Here is a 22,182-nt window from a genome sequence, read left to right on the forward strand (position 1 = left end):
TAGAGAATTAAGATGACAAATTCAAATCCTGGATCCATTTGTTAGATGGGTGACTTTTGACCTTCATAAATCATATTTAATTTTGTGTGTGTGTGCGCGCCTTGGTTCATCAACCTATAATAATGAAAAAAAAAATAATGGCTACTATGTAAGATTGCTGAAAGGATTAAAAGAAGCAATAAATTAAAATGACCATGCTCAATAACTGGTTATTGTCATTAGTGGTATTTAGACTTGCTGGTGCTCCATCTCTCTCAGCCAGTAGAGGTCTCCATCATATCCAATGGGGACTCTTTTTTGCATAATGCTAGGCACTCTCTGCAGCTTCCAAAGCTCAGTGGCAGAGAAACCAATGAAAGAGTAACAGCCCTATCTGGAGGTAGAAGAGACTGGAAATAAGAGGACAGAAAGTAGTTAGGATCTCATGGCAAAGAGTTACTTGAACCAGTGAACATGGGTGAAGACTGTCTAAGGTCTAATGCTGAAGTCCACTAACACTAACCTTAGTCGTATCTCAATTAACTTGTAAAGCCATAGTTTAAAATAATAATAATAATAATGGTAAGAAAATACAAATGGGAAAAAAAGCATATGCCATGGACAAGCAGAAAGGACGAATTGACAAGTGTTTGTAAACTTCTGTGGGAACAAGACACCCTGCTAAATAAACATTTAATATTGCTCATAATATTAGCTGGCTTCTTCTCCATCATGAGCTATATCCATTTCTCAGTGTTGCTTCTGCTAGAGTATATTCTCTTTAAGCTCCTTTTCCCAGACAGGCGCACACCTCCCAATTTAATTATTCTGTCAATTGTGTTTTAAATTGTACTGATTTCCATTAAGTGCTAGTGCTATCTATTTGTTGATCTGTTCCTTCTGAACCAATCATCTTCACACCTACCAAAAGCCAGAGAGGCAATTAAACTGGGGATGCTGAGAGTTATTCAGAAGAAATCAAAGCATGAAGGTAAAGGGGTGGTAACACTGAGACTAAAAGGGCACTGAGGGAAAAAATACATATGTACTAAAAAGTACAGTACCGAGCAGATAGAGCCACGGAGGGAAGAGAGGAGCGCGGGATAGAAATCCAGCCTGTGCCTCAGCCATCTCTCTCAGCACCAAGGACAGAGCCACTGAGCGGCTAACCCAAACAACGTTCAGTGGGGTCCCTCCCAAATCCTCCAGGGAACACGGATGCCTTGGAAAAAGCAGCTCTGAAGCACGCAGTGAGGTCTTGTTAGAAAAGACGCAAGAGTAGTTCACATGTAATTTCCACCTCAGAGGCAAAACCAGGTGATTTCCTTTCTGTATGGAAATGATTCCATAGTTTCTGTGTCCTGGGAAAGGCAAAGTTTGCTTTGCTTCAGTGTGTGTGCCGTCAGTAAATGGCTTCAGGAACTGAGGCGCTAAACTCTACAGTCTCCAGACACCAGAAGAAATTTTCAGGGTAAGTGGATTTTTCTTTTCATTTCTAATTTAGTGGAAGATTATTTGATTAGCTTGGAATTCTGTGGTTCTCTAAGAATATGCATTAAATCTCCGAGCTACTCTAGATTTAAAACACGAAACCCAGAGGAAGCTGTGTTCATTTTATTAAGTGGTTGGACCTGCTCTCTTTTTCATACTGCCCCCCCCCCACTCAACTGTGTCCTGATGGGCTCTAGAATCCATAGCAAGGCAGACGTAAAAGATAGAAAATAAAAGAGCTGTAATTATTCCTGGGAATTGCTAGGAGGTTGACTGAATTCCTCTTAAGGATTTTACTTAATTGTCAGAGTCTGTTATTTTAAACTCCCCACTTCAGCACCCAGGTAATGCAGGGCCGAGGGTTTTAGAGAGACACCGTTTTCAATACACTAAAGTCAAGCTGCTTCCAAGTCAGAATCCAATTATCCCAACAGAGATATGTAGTGCCCAAGAGGACAGTCATGTGTGTTTTTCCCAATGTTGTTTCACAGTAAGACTTCCATTGCTTTTGTGGTCTATTGGGTCACAGAATTTGTGTAACTAGGCACTTGTGTCACTCAGTGCATCTAGTTTAGTTTAATACTATCTCAGTGCATGCAAAAAAAAAAAACAATATGGTTTAGCAAAGTAGAAGTCAGATTCTAATGCATTCTGCATGCCTGTTTGTACTTTACAGGGAAAGCCCTTTGCTTACTGATACTACAAGGTCAGTAAACTGTTTGCCCTTGGTAAGAATGAAAGACAGCCATTTGACCTGGTCTTGGGACCTTGTAGAGCCAAAGAGAAGGAGAGACCATGTGAGCTTTCTACTGAGATACTTGTTTGTTTATAGTTGAATGTTTTCAAGTGTCTGCATGGTTAGTGGTGAGCAAAATAATAATAATAATAATAATAATAATAACATCCAAATGGAAGGCTTCTTATAATAGATAATCAATGTTAAATATCAAATATAGTCAAATATAGTATTAAATTTAATTTCTAATGCATTGACGTTTGCTATCAAGAAATATTCACTTATTGATTACTTGATCTACTGTATTTTCCCATTTTATCTCTGGTTAGAATGACAAAAATATTCTGATTTTGAAGATTGTCAAGGAAAGTAAGTAAGTACGCTTTATCGGTCAGGTTCAATGAGGAAAACAAACAAACCCTGTATTATGTTAGCTACTGGATCTCAGTACCCACCCATGGCTTTTCCTCTGTGTATCAACCAACAATGTAAATATATCCAACTCTATAAATATTCTATATACTTCAATGCACTTGTGAGTCTTCATTCTGAAATGAATTAGAGAGCAGTTTGCAAGAATAAAGCACCATAGAAATGCTAAAGACTACCTCTAATCATAATGACAATATAACTCCCACCACCGGCTCTGTGAGCAGCACACACCTGCAGTGACTTTAAGGAGCTGGATGAGGAGATGTGCGCAAGATACTCTCAACATGTCAGATCCTCACATTATTCCCCACCCCAGGTTGGTCTGCTTCGCCTCCATGGGGGAGGACTTTAAAACACAAGCTCTGCACTCATGTCCTGGGCTGAATCAACTCCACCACTTACTGGTTGATGGCCTTGGCTAGAAATTAATCTTTCCGTGACCCGCTCTCTTTATCTGTTAGAATGGCGATGAGAATAGCACTGACTTCATTCTTCCTGTCGTTAGGAAATTTCAGTGTGATAAAGCGTATAAATGTTAGCTGTAAGAATTATAAATTTAATCAGGGAATTGGGAAGTGTGAGTTAAAGCAAAGACCAGAAAAGCTCAGGACACTGGTGATCGTCATATTTGTTAGTGAAAAGATTATAGGCGTCAGGGATATGAAGAAAGTTATGTCATGGAAGCTGCTAGTTCATTCTGGCTTGAAAGAAAAACCCATTCCAACCTAAAAATGACTCCCAGCATCCATGCCTGCTGTTGTGAGTTTCAAACTTGAGGAACCCTCACATCAGACACTGTGTAATTGTTTGCAGGGAAAGGGCTAGAACAAGAACATTCTCTCCTGGTTCAGGAGGAATAACCCTCTTTCTGTGTCTCTACTCATTTGGCCTTTCCTCAGTGCCTGGGTTTTAAAGGTTTTGATTCATGATCATTTGGGACCATTGCTGTGGGCCTGTGGTGAGAGATCATCATGGCAGAGGGAGTGATGGAGCAGAGATGCTCATTTCATGGAGACCAGACAGAGGGTCACATTGTATGAGCCTCAGAAAGTTGCTGAACCTCTAAAGGAAAGATGGCCATATCCTTCCTCAAGAGATGCCAGAAACATTACAAATGTAAACATTAACAAATGTTACATGGGACATATTAGTGTCTGCCTAGCACCAGAACTAGCCCTACAGTGGTTATCTCTGAAGGAGACTAACCACTCAAGGTATTTGGGTTTTATTATGTTTGGGGTGTGATTAATTCAGTGTCTTTAAGGAAAAGGAACAAACGGTTAAATCCTATAAATCTTTTTTATTATTTATTTCATTTTTGAGATTGTAATGTAATTATATCATTCCCCCTTTCCCTTACTCCCTCCGAACCCTCCCAACCGCTCTCTCTTGTTCCCAAATTCACAGCCTCACCTTTCATCAATTATGGTTACATGCATACGGAAGACTGTTTCTCCAGCTCTCAGGATTTCTTGGGTGCCTGTAGTTTGTTGTGTAGGGTGGAGTCCTCATGGTCTTTCCAGCAGCCACTTTAGCATGCCCATTGTTGTTGTTCTGGTTCAGCTCATGTTAAATAGTCATGTTGGTGAGACTTTGTGGATTGAAGGTGCAGGTGCCCTGAGGAACTGAATATTAGCAAAGAGAGATATGTGTCCAGATAATGAGAGCGTGTTTATTCTGTCTCTGTGGCTTTTAAACCAGATCATGCAGCCATCCTACACACTAAAACAACCAAGGTGAATCAACACCTTATATGAAATTCAATCTTCTTAAAAATCATAAACAATGTTGTATGTAGTATATCTTTTTAATTAATTTTTTTATAAATTACAGTTTATTCACTTTGTATCCCTGCTATAACCCCCTCCCTCACCCCCTCTCAATCCCATCCTCCCTTCCTCATCTCTTCCCATGCCCCTCCCCAAGTCCACTGACAGGTGAGGTTCTCCTTCCCTTCCCTCTGACCCTAGCCTATCAGGTCTTATCAGGACTGGCTGCATTGTCTTCCTCTGTGGCCTGGTAAGGCTGCTCCTCCCTCAGAGGGAGATAAAGAGCTAGCCACTGAGTTCATGTCAGAGACAACTCTTGTCCCCCTTACTAGAGAACCCCTTGGACACTGAGCTGCCATGGGCTACATCTCTGCAGGGGTTCTTGGTTTTCTCCATGCATGGTCCTTGGTTGCAGTTGCAGTCTTAGAAAAAAACCCTGTGCCCAGATTTTTTGGTTCTGTTGCTCTCCTTGTGGAGCTCCTGTCCCCTCTAAGTCTTCCTATCTCCCCCTTCTTTCATAAGATTCCCAGCACTCTGCCCAAAGTTTGGCTATGAGTCTCAGCATCTGCTTTGGTACCTTGCTGGGTAGAGTCTTTCAGAGGCCCTCTGTTGTAGGCTCCTGTCCTGTTTCCTGTTTTCTCCCACTTTCCATGTCCATTCCATTTGCCTTTCTGAATGAGGATTGATCATCTTACCCAGGGTCCTCCTTCTTGCTTAGCTTCTTTAGGTGTACAGATTTTAGTATGTTTATTAGATATTGTATGTCTAATATCCACTTTGAGTATATACCATGTGTATCTTTCTGCTTCTGGGATACCTCACTCAGGATGATCTTTTCTAGTTCTCACCATTTGCCTGCAAATTTCATGATTTCCTTATTTTTAATTGCTAAGTAGTATTCCATTGTGTAACTGTACCACAAATTCTGTATCCATTCCTCAACTGAGGGACATCTGGGTTGTTTCCAGATTCTTGCTATTACAATAAAGCTGCTACAAACATGGTTGAGCAAATGTCCTTATTGTACACTTGAGCATGTTTTGGATATATGCCTAGGAGTGGTATAGCTGGATCTTGAGGTAGCGCTATTCCTACTTGTCTGAGAAAGTGCCAGGTTGATTTCCAAAGTGGTTGCACAAGTTTACATTCCTACTAGTAATCTTCTAGCCCATGCCCCTTCCTCTCCCTCTCTGTCTCTCTTCTTCCCTATGTCCCTCTCTCTCCCCCTGTCTTTTTCTCCTTCTCTCCTCCTCTCTTCCTCTTTCTCTGTCTCTCTCTGTGTGTGTCTCTCTCTGTGTGTGTCTCTCTCTGTGTCTCTCTGTCTCTTGCTGTGTCTGTGTCTCTGTCTCTGTCTCTGTCTCTGTCTCTGTCTCTCTCTCTCTCTCTCTCTCTCTCTCTCTCTCCTGTGCTTGTGCAGTATCTGTAATGTATGAGCATATATGTGAAGTGATACAGAAATCAGAGGAAGGCATAAGATGTTCTACTCTTTTGGCTTCTGCCTTATTCCCTTGAGTCTCTCATTGAATTTGGACCTAGGCTGACAGCCACCAAGCCCCTAGCATTCTGCTGCCTCCCCAACCCTGGATGACAGGCACTCTCCCAGCACTCTCCCAGCTTTTTACCTTGGTGTTAGAGATTCGAAATCAGGTCTTCAGCAAATGCTCTTCTCCACTGAGCGAGGCAACTCCTTAGCTTCCGCTTTGTACATAGTCACTTTCCAAATGCTCTTACCTCCTAACATTCTTTGTTGAAGGCACCTACTAATCACAAAGTACACCAGACAACCGGCAATTGTGTCTTATCTCTCTCATTTGCTGTCTCACACTTTCCTGTCAACAGTAAAAGCACATGCTAGGTCTCAAGCTAGAGCAACCCTCTCTAGTTACTCTCCTAGTAACTTTGTTCCCTCCCCTACTTGAGAGTGATCAGGGTCCAGTTTTTCTTGTTATTACAACTGGTAGCTATATCAGGGACAATACTAAACATCAACATTGCACGAGGCATCCTGCAAAACAAAGAACTATGAGCCCAAATGTCCGCAGTGTCAAGGCTTTACACATATAATTGCATTTGGGCTTCACAATAACCCCATGAAGTGGGCATGATTTATCCTCCTTGTTCTGCTGATGAAACAACAGGTCTATCATTATGAATTATTTGGAGAGTGATTATTAAGTTAATGAATTCTTCAGACTCTCAGCTTTATCCTGAGACTAGTTCACTATCTGCTATCGCATCTATCATGATAAACAGAGGAAAAATCCAGCTCAGAGCTATATAAGAAATATTCATTTAAAAGGGAAAAAAAAAGTCCAAGGGGGGAAAAATGTGGACATAATTAACCAAGAGCAAGGGAGCAGGATGGCATACCTCATTCATCTCTGCTTTCATCTCTCACACCCAGAACTCTGGAACTACCACGGTCTACCTACCCACTGCTAGGAAGAATCTAAGACCAAAAAATAGAACAACGTGAAACCACAAACCAAAATCCATTGGGTCTTGCTTCCAGCGTCAGGTCCAGGACTGACTTTCGGAAGTGAGGACTGCCTTCCAAAAATTAGCCCTTGACATTCCCTGTACCTTTTCTTTCCTTTGTTTGTTGTTGTTGTTATTGCTGCTGCTGTTTTTTTTAAAGCAGCTGTCAATCCTTGGGGCTGAGCACAAAGCCTGGCAACAGGGTAACAGGAATCCCTTGGCCTTTTGCTTTCCTTCTTACTTGACAGGGGAGAGGAAGGTAAGGCTTCATTAAACAGCTGCAGACTCTAAGAAATGAGGAGACCTAGCTCCTGCCTTGAAGGTAGCCCAGCTATGAAAGGAAAGGTATTCTGGGCCTGAGCCTGCCTCCAAGCGGGAATATCCTTGAACAATCAGAAAGTGCTGTGTTTTTCCGAAAGCCCTTGGCAGCAGCAACGCTATCTCCAGGGTAGCGGCTGTCCTTCTGCTAATAATGAGAAAATTATAATTATTACCAAGAATTATTATTATGTGTTAAAAAAATATATTGACTGCAAACAATGCCCCGTGATCAAGAACATTTTTGAGTAGTTTTCTGAATTCATTCCAAGGTGGTCACCCTTTTCTAGCCATTTGTTCATTTTAGCACTTGTTTCAGAGAGAAATGTTTCAAAGTGAGGTGTAAAATGATAGCCATGATTAAGCAGTCCCTTTATTCAAGGAGAGCCGTAGGTGAGAAGACTGAGAGAAAAAGCTGACGAGCACTGACTGACTCCTACTCTGGCCAAGACCTCAAGCAAAGTCTTTCTTCACGAGGGCCCATATATGCCAAGTCTAAATGCCATAATGCTATTACCAAAAGTATCTTAGAAACAAATTTTAACCCTTATGTCTTGGGAAAAAGTAAAAAAAAAAAAAGTTAACTTTCTAATAAACATATTAGCAAAATACAACAACCTGTAACTCCAGCTTTGATGAACACAAATTTATATAAAATGTGAGTGTGCATCTGTCTTACATGGGGACTGTGTCTTTTTCTCTCCCCAAGCCAGCTGCACAGAAGATTTTCTTATCTAAATGCCAACTGCTAGTCGCATGGACCCAGGCCTCACACATACATTCAGATCTAGAATGAGGTCCTGATGCACTAGAAAAATAGACTCCAACAAATTTCCCAGAAAATTCTGGGTCCTTAGATCCAGAAGCCTGATCTAGATGGGGGTCAAGGATTCCCAGTAGATCTGTGGAGGATATGGCCAGAAAAAGACCTGTTAGCTAGCTGCTATGACAAAGTACTCCAGCCTAGGAAGCTTATAAACAACAGAGGTGTATTTCTCGCATTTATGGAGACTAGGAAGCCCAAGGTCAAGCCACCAGCAGAACCCGTGTCTGATTCACAGATACCTGCCTTCACACCGTGTTCTCACATGGCAGGAGGGGGCTAAGGCCTACCAAAGGACCCACTGTTCAAGCCCAATCACTCTCCTAAACTCCCACCTCTCTTGGTACTGTCACCATGCAGGGAGTTAAGAGGTCAACAGACAGTTGCAGACGAACCATTCAGACTGTGGCAGAAGGTGAGAATGACCATAGAGACGGAGGGAAGAGTCGCTTGTACCTGGGTTTTGCAAGCCACAGACTTCAGGTCTTTCTCTGGTGACTTCAGGTCTTTTTCCGGTGCATGGCCCTGCTGTACTGATCCCTCTGAGAACAGGCCTTTTCTTCAGGAGTGAGGTCCTTTGTGCCCTACGAACACATGAAAATCTGGCTTGGAGAACCCAGAGTCCTTTTCAGGCTGGCCCCTACAGAATGGGATCATGGGTGCAGCAGATTCAGTTATCTTTGCCACTCTGAACCCAAATCTCGTTTGTTTCATTTGCTTGGCTGCTTTGGTTGCTGTTGTTGCTGTTGTTTGTTTTTAAGCAGAGTTCGCTATGTAACTCTGGCTGTCCTGGAACTCGCTGTGTCGATGGGGCTGGCCTAGAATGCATAGAGATCTGCCTGCTTCTGCCTCTGAAGCACTAGGATTACAGGCATGCACCACCACTACTGACTCAACCTTGCATGCTTTGAGGGCTTATTTTTCCCAGTGGGATGGTAGCAAGGCAGTGGCTATAGCTTCCAAATGCTAAAAGGCAAAACTGAAAGAGGTAGAAGACCATAATAAGCATAGGATTTAGGATGCATCCCTTGCGTCTTTAGGTTTGGCCTCCCTGTTTGAAAAGCAAGGGCATCGAGCTGGGTTAGAAAAGATTGAAAACCAGTCATCACTGCACTGGCCTATGGATTTTGGTGGGTAGTAGGGGGCTTTATAGAGATTACACATTTACAACTAGTAACTAATCTTTTAAAATTAGGAGCTTTCAAATAAAATTCTACATGTAGAATTCCCATAAATACAAAAACAACTATTCTAAACTGAAATCCTCAATATTTTCTTCTCTAATCTAGTCTCTCAAACCCATCACTCCCTGTATAAAACAGGAAAAAGAAAGGGATATTGAAGAAAGTTACAAGAGACTAACAGATATGGGGGGGCGCAAATATATCAGTAGAGGTTCGAGGAAGAAAAGCAGGCCTGGAGAGATGGCTCAGAGGGTAAGAGCTCTGGCTGATCAAGCATGAGGACCTGAGTTCAGATCCACATAAAAAGCTGGATGTGGCCACATGCACTGTGAGGGAAAGAGGCGAGAGGATCTCTGGGTCTCTGGCTGCAAGCCTAGCTCCTGGCTCAGGGAGAGAGAACCTGTCTCCAAGGAATAAGGTAAACTGAGGTAGAGCAGGAAGGTCAGCATCCTCCTCTGGCCTCCACATGCACACAGAATTGCATGCACTCACACATACATACATTCAAATATCATAATACTAGACTACCACTCACACACACACAAAATATGTTTTTATTAAAAATCTGAAAAGAAAGGAAACTAAGATGAACAGGTGAATAAAGAAACAGTACTTATATAGCATTTGAGGTACAAAGCATGGCTTCCAGAGTCTGACACACAAAACAGTTCTTTCGTAAGCCAGTCATGATGTGTCATGCCTTTGATCTCGGCACTTTGGTGGTCTCAGGTGGTAGAATCACCTTGAGTCCGATGCCAGCCTAGACAACATGTTCCAAGCCAGTCTAAGCTACAGACAGAGACCTTGTCTCAAGAAACAAAAGTAAATGAATAGAATAGCTCTGCTCTCTTTTGAGGGACCGGAGTCAAACCCAGAGCTGAGATTTATGCGTGCTGCCACTGAGCTTTAATCCTGCCCTATAAAGTATTTCCACAACGCCTGGGGTGAAAATCTTAGGAAATGGGCTCCATCGTCCCTCCATTTTTATCGAGATGAAATCAGGAGCTCAGAGGTGAATGGCCCCAGAGCCAGGAAATGGCCGGGAGAATTCTCACACTGCAGCAGCTTGCATCCCTCACAGGGTGCAAGCATGATTCTTTCAGTCGCCCACATGAGCTCTCAGAGCTCGCAGCCTTCCGTGTCACCACGTCTCATTAGACTCCAGCTGAGCTGGCCTTCCTGCAACCCTCCCCATGCCCCAGCCCTTCCTGGAGGCAGCCCCTACTCCTTTTGCTTGGGCCACACTCTGCTAGGTGCCTGCCCTGTTTCTTTACCTCCGCCAGCCTTGACTTCCTTCGTAATACATGCATGAAGGCTTCCGGGGGACACCACAGACGCCAGCTCCATTTCTGATTTACTTTTCTCCAAAATGCATATCATCACTAAAAAGGCATTATCTTGATTGTTATATCCCCCGTCCCCTGTGGAGGCTTCACAAGGAAGGGATTACCTGTTTTGTTCCTAGCTCCATTTCCAGCAGTGCCTGCTATTATATAGGAAATGCTCAGTAAATATTTGTAGACGCTTTAAACTGAATCTATATATCATACCCCAGCTTCAAAGAGTCTGCTTTGACCTACATTGTTTTCCGTCTTTTCCTAGAAACGTTTTGGAGTCACATTCCTCTGCCTGGGCTATGGCAACTCTGAGTCAGATAAGCAACCACATCAACTCCACCTGTGGGGCAGAGAACTCCACAGGGGTCAGCCGGGCCCGCCCACACACCTACTATGCCCTGACCTACTGTGCACTGATCCTGGCCATCATCTTCGGCAATGGCCTGGTATGCGCAGCTGTGCTGAGGGAGCGTGCCCTACAGACCACCACCAACTACCTAGTGGTGAGCCTGGCTGTGGCGGACCTGCTGGTGGCCACTTTGGTGATGCCGTGGGTGGTGTACCTGGAGGTAAGTGGGCTCACGGTACACGCTGCTACAGAGAGGGTAAAGACTCAGAATTCCCTTTGTAGCGCCGGGAGGACTGGGGAAGGATGGAGAACTGCTGGCATTCTCCCTTTACTGAGGGAGCTGACACGAGCCAAGCTCATGAGAACCAGAGGCCTGGGAATAAGTCTTTGCCTGTGGGTCCAGGATCCAGGTGACTAGACTTGAATGATGGGACCCTTCCTAAAAATACTCTCTATGCCGGTCATGTGATAATGATGAAGGGACAGTGTGATGAGTTCTTTATCCAGGTTCAATCTATCTGGGATGAGGGGTACAGGGAAAGAGGAGGGAAAAAAAAATCTAATAAATGAGAGGAAAGTAATAATGGTCAGAAAATAGATTCTCTCTCTCTCTCTCTCTCTCTCTCTCTCTCTCTCTCTCTCCCCTCTCTCTCTCTCTGTCCCTCCCTTTCCCCCTCCTATCCCTCCCTTCCTCCTATTCCCCTCCCCCTCCCTCTCCCTGTCACCTTTCCCCTCCCTTCCTCTTCCCTTTCCCTCTTCTTCTCTCCTTATGTTTCATCTGCTCTTCATCTTGGCTCCTTTCTCTTGGGTTCTGGCTCTCTGTAGATTCTGCTACCAAAGGATCAAGCTAAACCTTCAAATTTAAAGTTTCCCTCCCTCCATTAATAGGACAAAGCCCTTGCCACTCCAGTAATGCACCAGTCTCTAGAGAATTAATCTTGGGAAGAACACTTCTTAAATTTTCACTTAAAGGTGCAAAATAGAGTCAGGAGGTGATCAAGACAAAACATCCATTTGCTAACAAGAAAATCAGGGTGCCCACATCTGTTCCAGAAACACACAGCCTTGCCAGGAAAACATGCAATTATTAAAGAGATGTTTTAAACGCCTTAATATGCTATTAATATTTCTCCTCTGCACTGAGTGTCATTCTAAAGAGATATCCAATGAAGGATCAAAATGATGCTATGATTAAGAGAAATTAAGATTCATCAAATTAATATTTCAGTTAATATTAATAGTGAAGGTGACAGTTAATTAAGTATGACATATCACGGGAGAGTAAAAGCCTTGAACACAGACTGCCTATGCTAGTAGTGGTATTAAAGAGTAACTGAATACTAAAATTAGACTTAGAAGTGCAAGTGGGGGACACATGAGAAAATAAATGAGTAGGTATAGAAAGAACAGAAAAGGAAGAAAAACAAGCAGGCTAATTGAGATAGTTCTAAAGGGGGAAATATGTATTTCTTCTTCCAAGTTAATATAATCTTAATGATGAGGGATCTTATAATTAGCTTGACTTTTCTGTCAACCCAATTATGCTAAGTCATCTTTGGTGTCGAGGCAATGTCTTAGTCTTCTCCTGGATTCATGCTACCTACTATAAAGGGGGCGAACTATTTATTATTTGATAGCCACTGATGATAAAAAAAAAGGAGTTCAAAACATGCTATATTTCTGTTCAAAAATGAGTCTCTTCATGTACCATAACTCAGTGATTCCCAGTAGCAGCTGCAGCCCGCCAATCACTACAGTTCAAGGACTCCTTAGACCTCCTACAGGCTGGATGCCAGGAAGAAATAGAGGTAATTTTCACTCCAATAAGCATTTCCATTTATCTATAACAAAATTAGGCCTATTGATGTCTATAATGAAGTGATGTTGACCAAAGCAAGGTCATCTAAATATATGGACGAACAGAGACATGTCCCCACTGGGAAATGGGCTGGCCCTGAAAGCCACTTTTCAGTGTTTCCAACTTGCCTCAAGGCTCTAGTGACTAGAGTCTAGTCAATGTAATTCAGCATCTCCGAGTCTTTCTCCAATAGTCAAGGGTCTGTCTTAACAAAGCACAGGGTAGAATTTAAAGCACACATTGTTCAACTAAGACATGATTATGTCCCAGAGAAAAGCCAACTGCCATGCTTGCTAGTGAGTCTTGACAATGGTGTGGCTGTTCTAGTAATTGTTGTTCCTACCTAAGAGGGAAGGGTGTGATGTAGACCAAAGATGCTCCTGTCGATTTAAGAGCTGATATATATATTTAAGAGCCCTCAGAGGTAGGATACACATGAGAAGGAAACTGAGTCAGAAGACTCACAAAGTCTATAGTCTGACTTGAACATATTCATCTTGTCTGAGGAAAAATTGACTGACTTTCTCATAGTAACCTGTGTGAGTTAGAAGAGACAATTGTGCTGTAAATACTGGAAAGCTTGACTTGTGATTTTTTTTTCACATGCCAGAGTTCTGGAGGAAGGAGTCTGATGGTGTTACTTAGCTGCCCTGTGGTGTCATCAAGGCTCATGCTCTTCTATCTGTCCTCTTGGTTGTTTTGACAAGCTACCTACTTCTTTATACTCTGACAGAATAGCTGACAAAGCCTCAAGCATCATGCCAGTATCCGAGAGAGAGAGAGCTGGACAAGGCAAGAAAAGAAAAAGTTTAAGTTTTGTTAAAAAGAAAGCACAGAGGGTGAAAGAATTGCTATGAAATGGGCAATAAATTGTCATCCGATAGCACTTCTGTTGGAATTCACTGGAATGAATGTCATTCCAACACAGGGTCACTTTATAATAGTGACTCAGAATAGGGCATCAGATGACATGAAATTACATGAATAAAATGGATATAACCACACTTTTCATGCTGGGCTGATAATAGTCTCAATTGTCATTACCTAAGAGGGTACCTTGGTAACTAAAAAGCACAATGTATAAGTAAATCTGCTCAGAGATTTTTAGTTGTGCTCCCGTTTTTTAACAGTTTCGTGGCAGTGCAGGCTGAAGGCATACCTCGATAAGAGTTCTAGCTCAATTTCTCCGCCGTTCTTTCTTCTCTGCCTTCGTCCTTAGAGACCTCGTGCACCGGCAAGGCGATAAGCTGTAAGCCTCACATAGGCACACCATTCCATCTACACAAGAGAGAAATTCTGGAAGGGGCAAGAGGTTCTCGATTGGATGGCTCACATCACAGGACTTTCTCTGAACTGATCACCAGTCAAAACTGGGTTACCATAGTTTAAAACCGTATCTCTTCCAAGGAACACATTGGTAGCTCGGGGTTCTCCTGGGTTCCCAGTAGACTGCAGGGATGGCTGAGAAGGTGCTACCAAAGTGAGGCCATGTCACCTTCCTCACAAAGACACACGGGAGCCTGCTCTCAGGAGATGCATAACAAGAAACACAATGGCCAGGCACGGAACTACCTCAGTGTTCTCTGTCTGCTGTCTTTGTAGAGCTAGTCAGGACAAAAAAGAATACAGGCGGCCTTACAAATCGTATGTCAGAGGTGTCCTAGCGTGGCTCTTTCTTTAATTCAGTTTGCATCGTTTTCTGGGACCAATCTTTTCTGTGGAGTTCTATCTCAGATTAGCTCTTCAGTTTCTAATTTCCTGCTTTATGGGGCTGCAGCCTGGAGCTCTCTCTTCAGGCACAAACATCCTCCTTGGTTCCACTTGGCTGAGCACTTTCCGTGATACTCAGTGCAGTTACATAAGGATGGAGAGGGGGGAAAAAGAATGCAGGAGACTATTTGAAATACAGTTCCCACTACGAGTGGTCCGGCTTACAATTTTTTTTCATCTTTATGATGGTATTGAAAGTGATACAGATTCAATAGAAACCACACTTCAAATTTTGAATTCAGGCCTTCTCCCAGGCCTAGCTGTACATGGCACAATATCCCAAGTGTGCCGAGAAGCATCAGGGATCACAGCTCCCATTCAGTCTCATGTCACCTAGAAGAAATCAATACTGTACTGGCCACGTGCTGCTGTGCTCTGCTAGGGACAGGCTCAGTGTGCTAAGGGTATTTTCAACTTATAAGACTTTCCGTTAGGTTTTTTGAGAATTAGCCCTTTCATTGCTGGAGGAGCACCTGTATTAAACTCAGAGGATTTGGGTCTCAGTTCGGACAGGAGAAAAGATTCAAGGAATAAGAAGTGTAGACAAGCACAAAAAAATGACCCACCCCTCTGAGGAATCATATGCAGTTAATGATTGCAAGGGGTAAGACATTTCCTTCAGTGGCTTAGCCACTGGGGAGGGGGGGCACCACATGCAGATTTAGCTGTGAGACAGGTTAATTGGTCCTATCCTGACAGAACAGGCACTGAGTGCCAGGCTGCTTGTCTTGTCTCCTGTCTCAGCAGGCTACCTCCATTCTCAGTGTGAGGATCTGTTATATTTTGATGCTGGTATGTTTTTTACAGCCCTCTCCCCCAACTCTTTTTCTGTCCATTCCTCGTTCTTCAAGGGGTTGACATGTTATGTTATTTGTTATTGGCTTATACAGATATCCAAAGTAATTTCTAAAATATTCCTGTGCTTGAAAGAACTATAATGAGCGCAATGCTTGTAGAGGTCCAGCTGGTTGTCAGGTAACCTCCATATAGCCCTTGATCACCTCTAGTTCTCTGGGAAAAGCTAGCATGCATAGTTTCAGTCTTTGTTGGTCTCTTTATTGCCCAGGCAGTTTTTGCCTCTGGTCTTGTAGCATTTTGATCCTGACAATTTCTTCCTGGTTCTGCACAAATTGGGAAAACAGCACTTCTTAGAGATCCCTCACCAGGATGAGATTCATTTTCTGTCTGGTCAGATATGAATCTACATCAGAGAAGGTGTAGTAGACAGGATCCAGTGTCAAAGGCCCTTTTACTGGACAATTCAAGCCACTGAGAGCTCAAGAAAGAAGGGCTTTCAGATCAAGATTACTTAAGAGTATATTCTTTTTTCCCAAATGCATATGAACTTTATTTATTGATAATAAGCTACATACAACAAAAACAGTTATGAAACAATCAGGAAAGCCATATGTAAAAGTTATACTCAAAATGTTTAGCACATTTGTGTTTTGCAACCTTGAAGAAAATACTATCCACCCTATCTAGGTGAGTCTAAAGTTCTGTACCTAGGTCATTCTTGTACTCTTTCGTATCTTGTTTTTATTAACTTAAAAAAAGCATCTTTCTAGACCTTGAAACGTTTTCTTAAATCCTATCAACTTAAGCCTAACTATGAAACTGTAACTATGTAGTCTTCAATCCCATCAGAGACTTGAGAAGGAATAAAATTATTACTTAAGTAGGAAGCGAAGGTAAGCAGCTTCCAAAGCTAAGAGATGACAGAGATTGTTTACTGCCTGGTCAGTCACCCATTTTTTGACTTGAGACATGTCAGCTCCTAGTAACACCCTTAGTCTACCTCCACAAGGATGACGAGCATCATAAAATCTCCTTTTGGAAATAGCTTCTTTAATAGCAAGCCAGCCACTGGGCAAAAATGCCCCAGCTCTCTCTACAGACAATATGCTGTCCAGTATAGATAAGACTTGGGCACAGACTGAGTTGACTGCCAAGCTGTGCCATGACAGGGTAAGAAAGCCCTTTATATTTCTTGCTTCACAATTATGTCCGTCAGACATATTGGGCCATAAGGCTGAAACTGATGCTCCAACGTTATAGACAGAGTATATTCTTAAAATTTGAAAGTACTGAGTCATGAGTGAAAAGAATAGTGCTCATTGGGACTTAGCAGAGTTGTGTGCAAGTCCACGTAAGCCTGCCCTTGGACAGACTGTGGGGTGGTAGCATTTCATCATTCTTTTCTTTTCTTTAAGTTTGTCCCCCTGGAGTACCTGTCCAACACACTAACTTTGTAATGAAAGAAGTGAGCTTTTTGCCAAGTGTGGCAGTACGTGCCTTTAATCCCAGCGCTTGAAAAGCAGAGGCAGGCATATCTCTGAGTTCAGCCAGGACGGTCAGGGCTACACGGAGAAATCCTGTCCTTAAAAAAAAAATCAATAATAATAATAATGAAGTGGACTTTTGACTCCCCTTTTGTAGGGAAATATCAGCAAACCACTTTCAAAGGGAATTACAAAAGAAAACAGAACAAAGCCTAATGATTTACATAATTCCATATACCTATTATAAATGTAATTATATCTATAATGTATGTCACATATTATATGTAATCGGATATATATATATATGTATAAATACCTATGTGTGTGTATACAATGTGTCTGTTCACCTTAAATGGCCTGCATTTAATCTTTCAGTCTGTGGGAGAGGCGAAGGTTGGAATGTAAAGCACTTGAACACATATTACATGTTACACGTGCTCCAAAAGAGGGCCATAATGACATCACTGAGTATCAATCAGGCTTTGGTGGGCAGCCATTGGGATTTCCAGATTCTCGTATTCAAGAACAAGGAATCAGATAGGATGATAAGGATAGTTGTAGGAGCAGGGATGGTTTATAAAGAAAGAGTCCACTTTCAGGGAAGGAAGCTGACCAGAGCTAGGAAAGTTCAAAACTCAGTGCAAGGCTGGATGAAAGACTATCTCAAAGACTGGGAGTTTTATATATTGAGGGCCTTTTGAACATTTGTATAGCAAAAGCTTTTTCTCATAGGTTCTATCTGTTACAAGTTAGTTTTAGGGTTGGTTTCCAGTCTTCCTCTCTGCCAACTGATGCCTTTCATATGTTAAGTCATAGTCCTTCTGATCTCAGTCCTCCCCCCTAGTGTACCTCAACAGTGTGACTAGCTAGGAACATGCATAGGTCCCATAAAAGGTACCATTACTGACATTTTCAACTCTGATGACATCAGCTTAATAATTTTGGGGCTTTACATCCTAGGAAAACTGGATCGTGGAGGCTCATAGACATAAAAGGGTCATAGACATATTTATACAGGAGTTCTTGCTTTTGAAGCAAAGTAGAATATTTAATTTTTTCAGGCATCTTACACGTTTTTGAAAATAGTATCAATGGGTACAAATAGACTTATTATCTGGTGCACAAGTGCATCTCACATACACGTCGGCTGTATTGAGCCAGAATTGTAAAAGATCTCAACCCAAAGCGAAACTTACATGAACCCTGATTCTGTTAAAAATCTGACCCAAAGAACAGCAGGAAACACAAAACATCAAATCTGTATTTTTCAACATTCCTTTTGTAAAATTACTAAATGTAGGATATTCTAGGAAGATCTGGTTGTTTCAGATATAAAGGACTAGAAAGTTATAGAACCATTCCGCACTCCTGTAATCCTAGCACTCAAGGAGGCAGAGGCAGGCAGATCTCTGTAAGTTCCAGGCCAGCCTGGTCTACAAAGCAAGTCCAAGACAGCCAAGACTACACAAAGAAACCCTGTTTCAAAAAAAAAAAAAAAAAAAAAAAGAATCATTCTGATATTGCTAACATAGTAACACATAGTTTCTTATATTCTTGAAGAGCCTCTAGCAATTGTGAAAAACTTTGTGTAATTCATCTAGATGGCTGTATTAATATAATTCTTAGCTTTGTATTAGATGATGATATTTCAGAAATCAGAAACCATGTGTGTGCCATCTGCATCCTTTAAATCATATGGTTTTACTTTTTAAGATATTTGGCTTGGAATAAGGAAAAGAAAAACTAAATAAAATTGGATCTTTGTGGGAGTGCTGAGGATTGAACCGTGAACCCCCTTAAATCCTAGAAAGGAATCTACCACTGAGCTACATCCTCAGCTCAAAATGACACATTTTGGGTAAGAAATCTAATATTGTCTTAAATAACACTTAATTATGAAGTTCTTTAGAATGTTAGTTTATGTCTGAAGTTCGTGTGTGGTTTTCTTGATAGTATTCTAAATATTGGCTATCTAGTTAATATATGTATACATTCATATCCATATTCTAGACATACCATGGATGCAATTTGTAGCATAAACTATTGTATATTCATAAAAGACACAATGTAATTAGGGTGTAAACAGTCTATGATGTTTTTGTCCCCAAAATTTTTGCTGAATGCTCTTTAAAAACAAGGGAATTTTTGTCATAGACAGAACTATGTGTGTTTATATGCAAACATATCTAAAAAACATTAAAAGGATAATAATAATTTTCTAATGATATTTCTATCATGTTGCAACTATTAGAGGTTAACTTGCATAGTATTACATTAGAGATAACAACCACAATGGCTGTATATATATATATATATATACATGTAGCATTACATGTATCATAACATTTTGTTCTATATAACATAATAATTGAGTCCTATCATGCAATGAACATAGAAACTCCAAATCTAATATTGCTTTTTGTAAACAATACTGGCTTTATCTTAATAGTCTTATGGTGTACCTATCTATCAAATTGGGTGTTAAAATCTCACATTATCTATAACAAAATGCATTATATAATCGATTAGTTTGAACTAGTTTTGACTATCAGCTTATCATCCCAACAGCAAAACCCAGGCTACCTAAACACTGACTAAATACATGTATATTTCATGGGCAGAAAGGCCCAGAAACCATGCAAACATGTGTATACACATAGGGCTAGTCCTTCAATTTTCTTACCTCATCTCTTAAATTTAAGTTTTAAGATTGCCCAGCAAAACTCAGTTTAGAAATTTTTGTGAGCGTTTAACAAAATCATATCTTAACAGTTTTATCACTCTTTAAATGCAAGGCGTTAGTTACCTCTGTGTTTGGTATGAGGTGAACAAATAAGGATTTTGCCTATCACATTCAGAGTAATAGAAAAGCTTGTCCAGAAAGTGAGTGTCATTCTTCCTAGGGAGTTGCATTTTTGGTAAACCAATCATGCAAAACAAGTGTAGCAGAAAGACTGTTGAGAAGTATATACATCCATGATTTTACATATATTTCAGCTTTAACAAAATCTTATATTTAACAATTTTACATATGAAAGTCCTCTTAGAACATGAAACTCATAGCTGTAATTGCTTTTATTTCCTCAGTAGAGAGGATGAAATGAGAGTTGTACCCAAACTTTATAAATACATGGCTTGGACTAAGCCCAGAGTTTTTCTATTTAAATATCCTTAGGCCTAGGCCTGGAAGCTTCTAGCCTCCATAAAATCCAATCTTCTGAAAGCCTGGACCTTGAAGGCTTCATCTTTCACCCTCATCTGCTAACCTAGGCCTAGAATATTTTCAGCCTCCAAGTCTTACTGCTGAATAAGCTCAACCTTCCTAGTTCTTTGTAAACTCTGGCTGACTGGTTCAACTCAGCTGTTCTGGCTCAAAACTCCTCTCCAAGCTGACTGATTCAAACAGGCTTCTCTCTGATTCTCACTAAATTACTATGCCTGGATAAACTGCCTCTGTACTCCACAAACTGAACTTCACCAAACTATCCTGTACACTCAAACTCTACTGTACTATCTCCATGAATTATACTGCTCTCTCTCTCTCTGTGAAACTCTTAAGTAGCTTCTCTTTCTTGTCCTTGTGAGAGTTGGGCATACCCTCTCTGACTCATTTTGTCAAATCTTTCTATGGTTCATCATTTTGATGTGTCCCTCAATTAGATTTCATGGTTTGAGATTAAAAATATGTACTAAATTCCAGCCAGAGAGATTAAAGGTGTATGCTAAGGGTATGTCTTAGTCTAGCCAGATCACACAGACCCAAGTCTTTGGATGTGATCCCTTGCCAGAGCAGCCATGTTGCTGGATTAGAATTCCTCTACACAAAGCAATAATGAAATAAAAGGTTTTTTTTTTAATGTACCTCATTTAATGTACTCAGGCTTGGCCACCTTTATTTATCAAGACAACATCATGAAGCAATTATATTTAGATATTTTACATGTTGATTCCCAAATGTATTTAAAACCATGCATTTTATTAACATGCAAAACCTTTTATGCTCTCCTGCCTTCTGTTTCTCTTGACTACTCAGGGGAAAAAAACAAATGTAAAATTTAATTTTTTTTTAGACTCTCTTTTGGAAGAAAATTCTTATCAAAATCTCTGTAGTCAATATAAAATCCCATAACTTAACAAAACTTTCATCTTATGAGTTAATGAATGCAATTTTTTATAAACACAAACTGTACTTTAAATATTTTACTGCCCCTCCAAAGAACTTACTTTAGAAGACCAGATGTCTCTTTTTTCCCTTTTATTGAAAATAGATTTTTTCTCACATAATATATCCTGATTAAAGTTTCCCCTCCCTCTACTCCTCTGAGTTCCTTCCCACCTCCCTTACCATCAAGATCCACACCCTTTCTGTCTCTAATTAGAAAATAAACAGGGAAAATAATAAAATATAACAATATGAAACAAAAATTAATACGTCAGAATAGGACAAAACAAACAAAAGAAAGAATCCAAGAAAAGGCCCAAGAAACAGACATAGATGTAGAGATACACATTTTCATACTTGGGGCTCCCATTAAAGCACTAAACTGGAAGCCATAATATATGCTCAAAGGACCTGAAGGACCTTTAATAAAATAGAATATTAAAATAAAATGTAAGATAATTTTTTTAAAAAATCCCTGACATGACATTGTAAGACAAGGGACCTCTGAAGATGCCTTGGAGTTCATTTTCTGTTGGCCGTCTACAGCTGGGCATTCAGCCCACCCTTAATAGTACTCTGTTTCCCTAGTGAGACCCCTTTGGAGAAAACTAAATTTTTATTTGCAAGTAATTATCAATTGGAGATAGCTTCTGGGTTAGGGATGGGGGCTTGTGTCCATTTCTCTTTTCAGCTTCAGGTCCCCATCAACCAGATGTCTCTTGGTTTATTCAAAGCATGTTAATGTTTTGTGAAATGTATTTAGTAGGCCCAAAGATACCATTTTAATAGGTTTTAAGAAGTCAAGAGTATCTAAGTTTTAGCATGAGATTGCATAGACTTATGAAGTCTATGAACAGTGAAATCCAAACTGTACTGATGATGGACTAATACAAATGAAAATCACCTGCCTTTATTCTGTACTGGCCTTGTGAGTTACATTTCCCCATCTTTTGTGAGACCTTATGCCGGCAACAATGGCTCAGAACATTAAACAAAAGTGTTAACTTGGTGTGTATTCTTAGGCCAGGAAAGGACTCGTCACCTAAAGATATCATAGACAGTACTCCCCATGCCTTTACCAAATACAATAGAAATCTCCCTCCAATGTACTCATTTTTAAATGCAAACAGACAAGGCCCCGGGAAGCATAACCAACCAAATTTTTAACCCATAACAACAGTAGCCCCATAATAAACAAATGACCACCGGAGCCA

General features: G+C 40.9%; 1 protein-coding gene across 1 annotated transcript in view; it reads left to right on the forward strand.

Moving 5' to 3' along the window:
- The first annotated feature begins 987 nt into the window (after positions 1 to 987).
- The window catches only part of Drd3 (dopamine receptor D3), a 62,886-nt gene continuing 41,691 nt past the window's right edge, over positions 988 to 22,182 (forward strand). The window contains exons 1-2 of the mRNA XM_021652385.2: positions 988 to 1,450; positions 10,813 to 11,116. Coding sequence (XP_021508060.2) covers positions 1,389 to 1,450; positions 10,813 to 11,116 — 366 coding nt within the window. The 5' untranslated portion in view covers positions 988 to 1,388. The remainder of the gene's footprint in view (positions 1,451 to 10,812; positions 11,117 to 22,182) is intronic.

Source organism: Meriones unguiculatus, chromosome 17 (assembly GCF_030254825.1).
Source record: "Meriones unguiculatus strain TT.TT164.6M chromosome 17, Bangor_MerUng_6.1, whole genome shotgun sequence".
NCBI lineage: Eukaryota > Metazoa > Chordata > Mammalia > Rodentia > Muridae > Meriones > Meriones unguiculatus.